General features: G+C 47.0%; 1 protein-coding gene across 1 annotated transcript; it reads left to right on the top strand.

The window, feature by feature from the left end:
- Positions 1–310: 310 nt before the first annotated feature.
- Positions 311–9,024, top strand: LOC119333225 (glutamate receptor 2.7-like). The gene is made up of 5 exons (XM_037606199.1): positions 311–590; positions 6,656–7,155; positions 7,431–7,698; positions 7,811–8,226; positions 8,329–9,024. Exons 1-5 carry the CDS (start codon positions 311–313, stop codon positions 8,842–8,844), a joined length of 1,980 nt encoding a protein of 659 aa, XP_037462096.1. The 3' UTR covers positions 8,845–9,024.
- The last annotated feature ends 1,498 nt before the right edge of the window (positions 9,025–10,522 follow it).

Raw genomic sequence — 10,522 nt, 5'->3', positions numbered from 1 at the left:
GTCCCACCCATCGCCTCCGTATCGCCTCCTCCGATGCGACGAAGACCACCAAGCGGAATTGACAGCCTCCAGCCATCCAAGACTAGAAGTGACTGTGCGTGCCCTGATGCGCACGGCTATATACCCCGGGAAATTTCCGGGAGCACGCGTACCAAGCGAAGACCCGAGAGTCATCGTGCTAGCTCTCCGAAGTTTCCGGGAAATTTGGCCACACCAGGCTGTGTATCGACCTAGATATAAACCAACCGATGAACAAGTAATTTACACCCTGCTAAGCACTACCAGTGAGTTCTTAGCCTCGCGCATGGGCATGGAGTTGCCGGCGACAAGGCGCTTGCTCGTGTTCCTCTCTTTGCTCACGCTTTGGAGCATCACCGTCGACGGTGCGTCGCCAGCTGCCGCCGCCAGCGCGGTGGCGCGGGAGGCGACGGCGCCTGCGCCGGTGCGGTTCGGCGTGGGGAGCAGGAGCCTGACCTGCAATTCCGTGGAGATCCTGGATGCGTTCTACCTGAAGCAACCAAGCTGCGCCAACTGGGCGGACCTGCGAGCGAAGGATTCCCGCGGAGAGGCCGTCGCCGCAGCACACGCTGGTAATTAACGGTGAAGCAGCTTTTTATTACTCTACAACACCTCTTAGGCCTCTTTTGGTTTTGCAGGAATTCTATAGGAATGAATTTCTATTTCCATATGGCTTTATAATACAAAGCGGGGGAAACCCTTTTTCGATTTAAAAGGAAAATGATATTAGCCTATACTCAATGAAGAAATTCCTATCCTATACATTAAATGATATCTCTTTTTCTATAAAAATTGAGGTAGATGTCATCTCAATTCTTGCGATATTCCTATTCATATGACTCATAAGGGGGCCTTAACCAGTTTCAATCATCTCCAACTGGACCAGATTAATTTGGCCGCTCATAAATCCATGCAATAATGTTCAGGCGTGTCTGCTTTGTCTATGCGCACGGTCGTCTTTCTCAATTGTCCGGTCACATGCATATAACTAGTGGGGTTGAAAGGGGTGAGAGAGAAAAATGATTTGAAGTGGTCTGAGTGAGCCACATCTGATGTGGTGGACTGTCCAGACACCTCAATATTCTCCTCGCATATGAGCTGGGTTTAAGGGTTTGCATACAAGCCAAACATATATGGATAAAGTGAAAGATCCAATTGGGCATGCTTTTCTCTCTCTCTTGTGCGAGCATTGTCCAGGTTGTTCAGCCCGAGATACATGGGTTTGGTTAAAGGCATCTCCAACACGTATCATCAAATTTTTGGTCGTATATGCTCACCAAATTTAAGAGAACACCGATTTTTCATTGATTTTTGAATTACTTATTACATAGCAAATCCCTAATAACTAATAAAATGAATAAAATCAATCTAATCCTTACCGCTGGAGGTGAGACCAATGACCCTCGCGCCGGACGCTCCATCATCATCGTCGTTGTTGCGGAGCCGTCGGCATGTACTTTTATTGGCATCATCTTCGTGATGCTCCAGTGTCTCCTCCTCCTCCTCGGCCTCCGGGTCCTCAAAGAGCCTTTCCTGTTGGAGATCGTTGATGCGGACTTGGCAGCGCTCGCGCTCGATGGTTTGATGGGTCAGACACGAGCACCGCCTGGTTGTTCGTGAGACATCCGCTCACTAGGAGCTCCTTCGCGACGGCTGCGTGGTTGTGCTTCTCCTCAATTTGAGTCAGTGTCACGCGGTGCTCCTCCAAGAGGGCCAGGTCGTAATGTTTCTCCGCCTGCAATAGTGTGAACCCATCGCAAGTAGTGCGGCCATCACCTCCTCCTCTGCGGCAGGCTCCTCCTCCTCTGCAACCTCCACCATGGCCATGGGGTAGCCCTCATCCTCCTCCATCTCCTCCTCCTCCTACTCTGAGCTCGGCTTGGGAGAGCTCAGAGGTTGGACACCTCAATGCGAGAATGATGCCAGCGTCCGTGACACGATCCTTTGCCATGATTTGGAATGACGCCCCCGGGAACAACTGCTTGAACCACGAAGCCGCAAAGCTAGCCATTGCAACAACGGACGATAGACGCGAATGCGAGCTAGGGCTGGTCGCATGGCAGACGGCGGCTCGGGCGGTGGGAGAAGGGCTTAGATGTAGGGTTTTAGGTGTGATCGGTCGTCTTTAAATAGCCGGGACATGCGGAGTGGCGAAGACGTTAATGTGTGCATTCAGGGTAGGTTACTTGATCACCGCGTCGGCGTGAATGTCACTAGGCGAACGGTCGGTCACGTCCAGTATGAATGACCGGAGGGTTGTAGTATTGGACGGTTAGAGAGGGGTTTGGGGATGGGTCCAAGTTGTTGGATTCCAACGTGGCAAACGACCAGACTCCCCCATAGCTCCCCCGATTTGGGGAGGGGATGCTGGATTTTAGACATGCGGCCCAATGTGATAATCCACGTCGAAAATCTGAAAGTGTCCGGGCATTTGCGGGCATTTTGACAATCTATGTCAGAGATGCTATTAGGCCTCTTCCAATGCAAAGGTGCTTAGATGAGGTGCTAAGTGCATTAAATACCTTGGCAACTTAACTCTCCAATGCATAGGTGCTTAACTTGTTGTTGCTAAACTCACTTTATTTAATGAGTTAGCACCTAAAGTCTTTCATGCATTGGTCAAGTTGTTTCATTTAAGTGGTTTGTCTAGATTCACGCGCTTGGTATTGGTTCTTTCTGTGTCACCAAAGTGCTCTCTCTTCTCCTTAATTGTTGTGTCATGTCATTTTTTTACTTATGTGGCATGCTTAGCATCTGTCCACACTGGAGCACTGAGAAGGGCCTTAGGCTCAATTTAAGCATACCATACTACACGTACTCTAAGGTGGTGTCGCTACCCAACTGCACTCTAATCTAGGGTTTGGTGAATCTCGGCTATTGCGGATCTAGCGCCATGTGGTCTGCACCAAACGTTGCTCGGTTGTGTTTCACCACCCACGTGGATGGCTCCACCCCGTTCCACTTCCGCGCCACCCCGCAGTAAATGTCAATGTGTTTTTTTGAAAGGAACACCAAATGCATTCCATTATATAATAGTATAGGGCAAATCGCCCTTTACATAGTCCAGTACAAAGTCTGGGAGTTGGCCCAGCCAAGTCTCAAACTCATCAACTCCCATATTAGCTCCATATGCAGCTAAAACATGTGCCACCCTATTACAATCCCGAGGGCAAGACACAACACTACTAACCGATAATCCCACATGCATTTGGAATTTTATGCTCCTGATAATAGCTCCTAAATTCGCTAGATCATGATCTTTAGAGTTCATTGCCCTCATCAGCTACGTGGAGTCAGTTTCAAACAAAACCTTGTCACATCCTATATTAATAGATATTTTTATAGCAAACAACAAAGTCAAAGCTTCAGCGTGCAGAACATCTGAGATATGCGCCAGTTTGCCCGCCCCTGCAGCCATCGCTCTGCCTTGGTCGCCTCTGATGATGAATCCCTAGCCGCCGAAGCCATTTGGCGGCTGAGACCATTTTTGGTCCAACTACTGCTTTTTCCCTTTAGTAGTCTTTTTGTTCTTCATTACACTTGATACATGATAATTAATAGAAGAGCAAACATCCTCAGATGAGATGGAGGTTTCACCTAAGAGCAAACATGTTTTTATTTTAACGTCCTCTTCAAGATTAAAAATTTGTTCTATGGTGCCTAAGGCACTAGTGCAGCCAGCCAAAAGCTGTCTAGCATGCTCCAGATTTAATCTCCTCCATACCTCCTTAAGTTTCTTACACATAAAAAAACAATGTCCTCCGACTTCGTCAAATCTAAAGCATACAGGACAGCGAGTATCTACCTCCATACCTCTGCTTTGTAGCTTCGCCCGTACTGGTATGCTGTTTGTACATAAACGCCATAAAAAGTGAAGCACTTTATTTGGGAGGCGAAGCGACCATAATTTTTGCCAATCAAAGTCGTCGTGTTCCTCATCTGCACTCGAGATGGAAGTTAAGCATGTACTAGATTTCCGAGCAGCACTATCAACTGCTACTCTATAAGCAGATTTAACAGAGAAAATACCTCTTTTGTCGAAGTGCCATGCTATAAAATCATCAATATGTTCTTGGATTGGAATTTGAAGTATGATTCTTGCATCCTCTGGAATGAATGTTTGCTTCACCAAATCCTCATCCCAACTGTTCATCATAGGATTAATCAACTCATTCACTTTAGTGATCACATTATTTCCTTTATGGCTGATAACCTTTCTTGTGTTGTTCCTTGGGATCCAAGGGTCACTCCATATATTAATATGCTCACCACTGCCAACTCTCCAAATGACCCCTTTCTTCAACAGTTCCACTCCCTTAAAAATAGTCCGCCATGTATATGAGATGCCACGAGTTGCAACTGCCTCCAAGATTGAGCCATTTGGGTAGTATCTTGCTGAGAGCACCTATGCAAGTTACCAAGACTGCTCGGACCGTGTCTTCAAAGTGGGATCAGGGTGCGCAAAAACCCAATACCCAAACCCGTATAGCCCAAGCCCAAAAAACCCGAACACTAAATCGGGTAGCAGTTTTAGAAAGCCGGTTTATTTTTAGCCATAGAAACTTGGATTTTATTTGGGAAATTCGGGTTTCAAGTCACGGTACCCAAAATTATTAAGGGGGTGTTTGGTTCAGGGACTTTTTAGTCCCATAGACTAGAAAAAGTCCCTAAAAAGTCCCTAGAAACCAAACGGGAATGACTTTTTCTACAGGGACTAGAAAAAGACTCTACTGGAGAGTCTTTTTTGATTAGTCCCTGGGACTAGAAAAAGTCATAGGACTTCTGAACCAAACACCACCTAAAAGCCCATGAAATCATGCCTCCTTGCGGGCTGGCACCAGGCACCAGCGCCTCTTTCCTCTAGGATTTGGCCTCTGCCGTCACTGGCTAGCACCAGTTTGCCACCAGGCCACATCCCGACCTGGCCACCACTAGCGCCTTACCTGGCCACCACTTTCGCCTCCTTGGGTGCCGGCCACCTCCCGACCTAGGCACCACTTTCGCCTCCCTGTACCCCCCGTCGCCACCATCTGTGGTGCGCGCGAGGTTCACCACCATCGCCTGCAACGAGGCCTGACACCCAGGCTCCCGCCGGCCGCCGCCATCACATGAGACATGTGTGACGCAAGGCCACATGCTATAGCCGGCGACTGTGACGGAAGCAAGGGGCGGGACTGCGCCGGCCGGCGGCCGCGACCCACCCTCCTATACACAAGCTACTGCCATTTTTGTTTTTTTTGAAGGCTGCTGCCATTTTTCTTGTTGTGCTAATTCGGGTCATTCGGGACTGAACCCGAACCAGAAATTTCAGGTACCCGAATTTTCGTGTTTCTCTTTTTTCGGGAAAAAAATCGGGTAATAGTTTTGAAAACCCGAATTTTTGGCTAAAACCGAATGCCCAACCAGTGGGGAATACTGCAATATAGAAAGGACTAGGATATCCGGCGAATGTCGGATTTTTAGACATGACAAAACAAGCATTTTTTATGGAAATTTGTTCATCAAGGATGGCAAGTTTAGTTGGCGAGTATGAGAAATCCGCCTCCATACATTTTTCGCCAGGAAATTGCTATGCTTGCAAACTAAATTTGTCATCCTCGCGCCAATATAAATTGTCATAAAAAATGTTCAATCTGCCCTGTCTAATCTAACGTTGGTTTTTTTTTCTGAAAAACACATACACTTTATTCATTAAAAATATCAGTTACATTATTAATGAGGATGGATACAATTTCACTCACACGCTCCTCAAGCCAATCACCAGGTGGGGAAACTCTATCTAACCTAGCAAGTTCGTAAACAACTTTATTTGCTTCTCTATAAGGGCATGGTCATCGCTCCACGCTGGACCGCTGCCCCATGGATCCACGTCGGAGGATCTGTCTCCATGGAGGAGAAAAGCAAAAAGACCGTCGCTTGCAGAGCCAAACGAGCTCTTGCAGAGGAACCGGCTTCCTCGCTGAAAAAGCAGAAGAAAAGGAGGGAATGGAGGAGAGAGAGCATAGAGCGAGAGAAGGAACCAGCCACAGAGTAAAAAGGTAGTGATGCAGAGGGAGTTAGGTGGACCACTAGAAGATGCTGCTTCTGTTGGGTGTGATAAATTCATACGGTGGCTTTAATATATTTTTTCTTAGGTGGAGGCTGAGACCACACCTAGGTGATGTCCCCATTGTACATGCCCTAACAATGTTTCAATCTACATACAGTAAAACCACAAGCAGTATGGTAATGATCATCTGCTGACTGTCCTCTATTCCTCATAATGTCGATGACCTTCAGATTTTTAGCCTTTCCATAGAGAAGCGGAGGTTAGTGTGTACAAATAGAAAAACTCAACGTGAATCATCGAGTGGAACTTGATGCACATTTTCGCAAACCCCCCTGACAACAACTATATACAAAACATGACCCTTCATCATATCTCTCACACTTAATTTGAGCATTTATCCGTGTTCCGACGGTCTGCGTTGGGTAGAGTCTCAGACCGTCAACCGAATGAACCACACACCTGTAGCACCTGTACCTCACTTAATTAAAAGAATGCAACACTCTGGCCGATTTTGTTGGCAAATTCCCTAATTGCTTCCGGGTCATGCAATTTGCTTGGCTTATTTTGTGATTCATTTGAGCTTCGCAGCCGAGGACCTGATCAAGAATGCCCAGGTGCAAGCCATCATATGGGGCCTTCAGACGCTGAACAATGCAGATCACATCCCACACCTGGCCGACCACAACAACATTCCGGCTCTCTCCTTCTACCGCAGTGATGCCTTCTGGCAAGAAGATCCTGTAAACGATTCCGCGGGCCTTACACTTGGATCAAATGACACCATGATGTTTCTTCATCCAAGAACCGAGAAAATAGACGGCATGAAACTGGATACGAGAAATTCAAGACAAGATCATGAAGGTCAGACGATGCTGAAAGATTTTGCGAATGTTATTTATCCTATTTTCGAGAAACAAAACATCAGCTGCTTGTACGGTACTGTCGAAGATACGGCGAGGCCAGTTTCTAGTCCGCTCTATAACCGTCTCCGAGATCCTCACCCATCCTATCGGAAACGACGAGCCTCTTCCACGACGTTGCTTAGTGGTGAGCACTATGATGAGCTTGTATGCAGCGTGTCTCCCAGGGTGAGGCTTACTCCTACACACTTGCATCTCATCATCACGAGTATTATTTTTAACATTTAATCTATTGTACCTAAATACTCCCTCGGTTTTTAAATATAAAACATTTTAGATATTTCAATATGGACTACATACAGACGTATATAGGCACATTTTAGAGTGTAGATTCACTCAATTTGCTCCATATGTAGTCTGTATTGGAATCTCTAAAAGGTCTTATATTTAGGAATGGGGAGAGTACTCTTCTAACCTTTGCTAAATTTCTTTGGGATAAGCAGATGAATTTGGGAGTGGGCGGTGTGCCATACGCACAGTCTGGTGCGTCTATGATTGTGCTCGTCAAGGATGAACCATATACAATCAGCTGGACATTTGTAAAGCCACTAAGTAGGAATCTTTGGTTTGCAACCATTATCTTTTTCTTCTATACTGGCATTGTTGTGTGGATGATTGAACTACCGAGAAATCCGGAGTACCAAGGATCAAGTTTGAGACAATGTAGCACTGCCCTCTACTTTGTTTTCTCTACTTTGACGTTTTCTCATGGTCAGCACTTCAACCTGTAACTCCTTACAATATTTGATGCATTTTCAGTATCTTCATTAGTTTCTTACCATAGTTGTAAGATAACATATTCTTTTGGTTGTTCCATGCACAGGTCAAATTATTAGAAGCCCCTTGTCAAAAATTGTCGTGGTAATATGGTGCTTTGTAGTGCTGATTCTGATACAGAGCTACACATCAAGCTTGTCATCCATATTAACCACAGAGAGGCTCCGTCCTTGGGTGATTGATCTAGACCAGCTCCAAGGCAGTGGGGATTTTTTAGGATACCAAGATGATTCATGTGTGCGGTCCTTCTTGATGAATTATCAAAATATCAGTGAAAGTAGGTTAAAAACCTACACAACGAAGGAGGAATATGCTGCCGCTTTGAGGAAGGGGTCCAAGAATGGAGGGGTGTCGGCTATCGTCGGTGCGATCCCCTATTTAACATCTTTCCTCTCTGATAGTCGGTACAAAGATGATTTTATGATGCTTGGTTGCATATACACGACTCCTGGATCTGGTTTTGTAAGCTTCTCAACCTAATGATTTGGTATATTCATGATCTTTCGTTGCAGCGCCATGCTGCATTATTGGGACTACTTGCTAACATTATGTTTTTATGGCCAGACATTTCGTCTAGGGTTTCCGCTAGTGCAAAACCATTCAACTACCATCCTGAACCTATCAGAAGGGGTTAGCGACTCACAACTAAAAGTGAGCTGTTTTGGCACCACTTCAGTGTTGATGGGTGATGACACAGTTCCTGACTTTGGTTCTGCACCTCTCACTTTGCAAAACTTCTCGGGGCTCTTCATCATCACTGGATCCATTTCAACTGTCATGATACTGATAGCCATTGTGAGGTTGGTTTATGCCAAATGCACCAGGCCGAGAAACACCGACATGGAAAGCGCCACGGATAATAGTGTCGAAGAGGATCCCCGTTCGATGCAGAACGGCTTGGACGACAACCCTAGCCCTAGCCAGCAACTCCTCCACGAAGCCGGAGAAGATAATTTCCAAGGTGTGCGTGAGGGTAGCCAAAATGATGGGGGTGCTCAGCCTGACCCAGTGCAGCAGAATGTCATGCACGGTGGCATCACCCCTGCAGGGCACTTCCAGATTGAAACTAACAATGTCTGAGTCAAGAAATGCCCAAGATGAAGGGAAGCATCAGATGCGAGGAATGCGAGAGAAGTATGCCAAACCTTGGAAGTATTTCTCTCGTCATTGAAGTGATGTTGCGTTCTAAACCTTGGACCAATTAGAATTAGCTTCCTTTTCTCCTTGCCACACTTTCCGAGAGAGAAATTGATGTTCAACGAGTGATGTGTATATTATCTATTCAGATTGATATTGCTACCTCCTCGCGCATTTGAAGCAACTGACATACTAGAATTCTGTGATTCCATTTGCAAAAAGGGGTAACTTAGGGGGTACCTTAACCCTTAGCAATGCAAGTTAGGGCAATAGTTTCCACGGGATGCAGCCCCAGCTCCAAAGGTGATCTAGGGTTTCTCCATCGTTGTCATCCTCCTACAGTGGTATATCGCCGGCCTCCTCCTTCTCCGTCGGCTCTGCCTGTGGGAGTCTGCGGTGAGCCTCGACCTACCAATGGGAGTCGTACTTTTTGTCTCATGGGGCATTAGGTAGGTCTATGTTTGGTGGTGGCGAGATGATGGTGTCGCCATTGACATGGGATAAGGTCTCCCCGCCTGGCCCTCATTCTGGTGATGTTTCTCCTTATCTCGTGGAGGCATGTGGAAGATGGTGGGTCTTCTCATTTGGTTGCCTTAGGGTTTTGGATATCCCTAGGTCTTCCTTATATATGACAGATTCCCTGGTTACATTGAGTGGTGACTCACATCCATATCCTATCAGACCCGAGAGGTTCAACCCTGAGTAGCCAGTCCTTTTGGTTTGCTCTTCTGTCGATTCTCGGCTCATCCACCCCAGAGATCCTTCCGTCTGGAGTCCATTTCCAGCTCCATCCTTCATATCCTCGTCAACATTGATTGGTGCAATCAATGGTGAGGTCTTGCTTGTGTCGTGGTTGTAGTCGTGGACCCTGCTCGGCGGAGATCAAACCGGACATCACCTCGGTCCTTAGTTGATGTCGCTGGCGTGCAACTCGATTCCACCTCGCACATGACCGAGAAGAGAGTATGGTGATCTCGAAGAGATAGGACGATGGTGACTGCGAGCACCAAAATGAGAGAGGGAGAGGTGTATAAATCTCGCGAAAATAACTAACATCAGTTTTGGTTCTTCTTTTACTTTCTACACCGTTTGTTTCTCAAAGTGTATGTCACTTTAACGAGTCAACAACTCCTTTTTGTGAGCATGTACAATCTGAGATGCCCACGTACACTCACCCCCTATGAACGCACGCACGCACGCCTCGTAGTTGACGGGAACGTCTCCTCCAATTAACACTAGTAGAAAACAGGGTTTTGGTTGGAGCCTGCCAAGCCCATTAGTCCCAGTTCAGTCAAGAACCGGGACCCATGGGGGGCATACGTCCCGGTTCGTGCGCCCAAGGGCCCGGTCGGGCCTCGGGGGCATTTGTCCCAGTTTATGTGGACCCATTTGTCCTGGTTCTAGGCACGAACCGGGAACAATGGGCCTCGCTCCTGGCCCACAGCCATTGGTCCCGGTTCATGCCTAGAATCGGGACAGAAGGGGGGCCTTTAGTCCCAGTTCCAGCCACGAACCGGGACAAATGAGTTGCCTATATATACCCCCTCGCCGGCGAGCAGAGCACTCCACACTGCTCTGTTTTTTTGGCCAGCGAGGGGAGGGCATTTGGGTGCTCTAGCTC

This window comes from Triticum dicoccoides, chromosome 7A (genome assembly GCF_002162155.2).
Source record: "Triticum dicoccoides isolate Atlit2015 ecotype Zavitan chromosome 7A, WEW_v2.0, whole genome shotgun sequence".
Classification (NCBI taxonomy): domain Eukaryota; kingdom Viridiplantae; phylum Streptophyta; class Magnoliopsida; order Poales; family Poaceae; genus Triticum; species Triticum dicoccoides.
This window is presented reverse-complemented; position numbering and strand designations above follow the sequence as displayed.

Excerpts from the sequence above, each read along its gene's own strand:
- LOC119333225 (XM_037606199.1), top strand. The coding sequence starts at position 311 with ATGGAGTTGCCGGCGACAAGGCGCTTGCTCGTGTTCCTCTCTTTGCTC. Across the intron at positions 591-6,655 it reads CGTCGCCGCAGCACACGCTG|CCGAGGACCTGATCAAGAAT; the intron begins GTAATTAACGGT and ends TGAGCTTCGCAG. Across the intron at positions 8,227-8,328 it reads CGACTCCTGGATCTGGTTTT|ACATTTCGTCTAGGGTTTCC; the intron begins GTAAGCTTCTCA and ends TTTTATGGCCAG.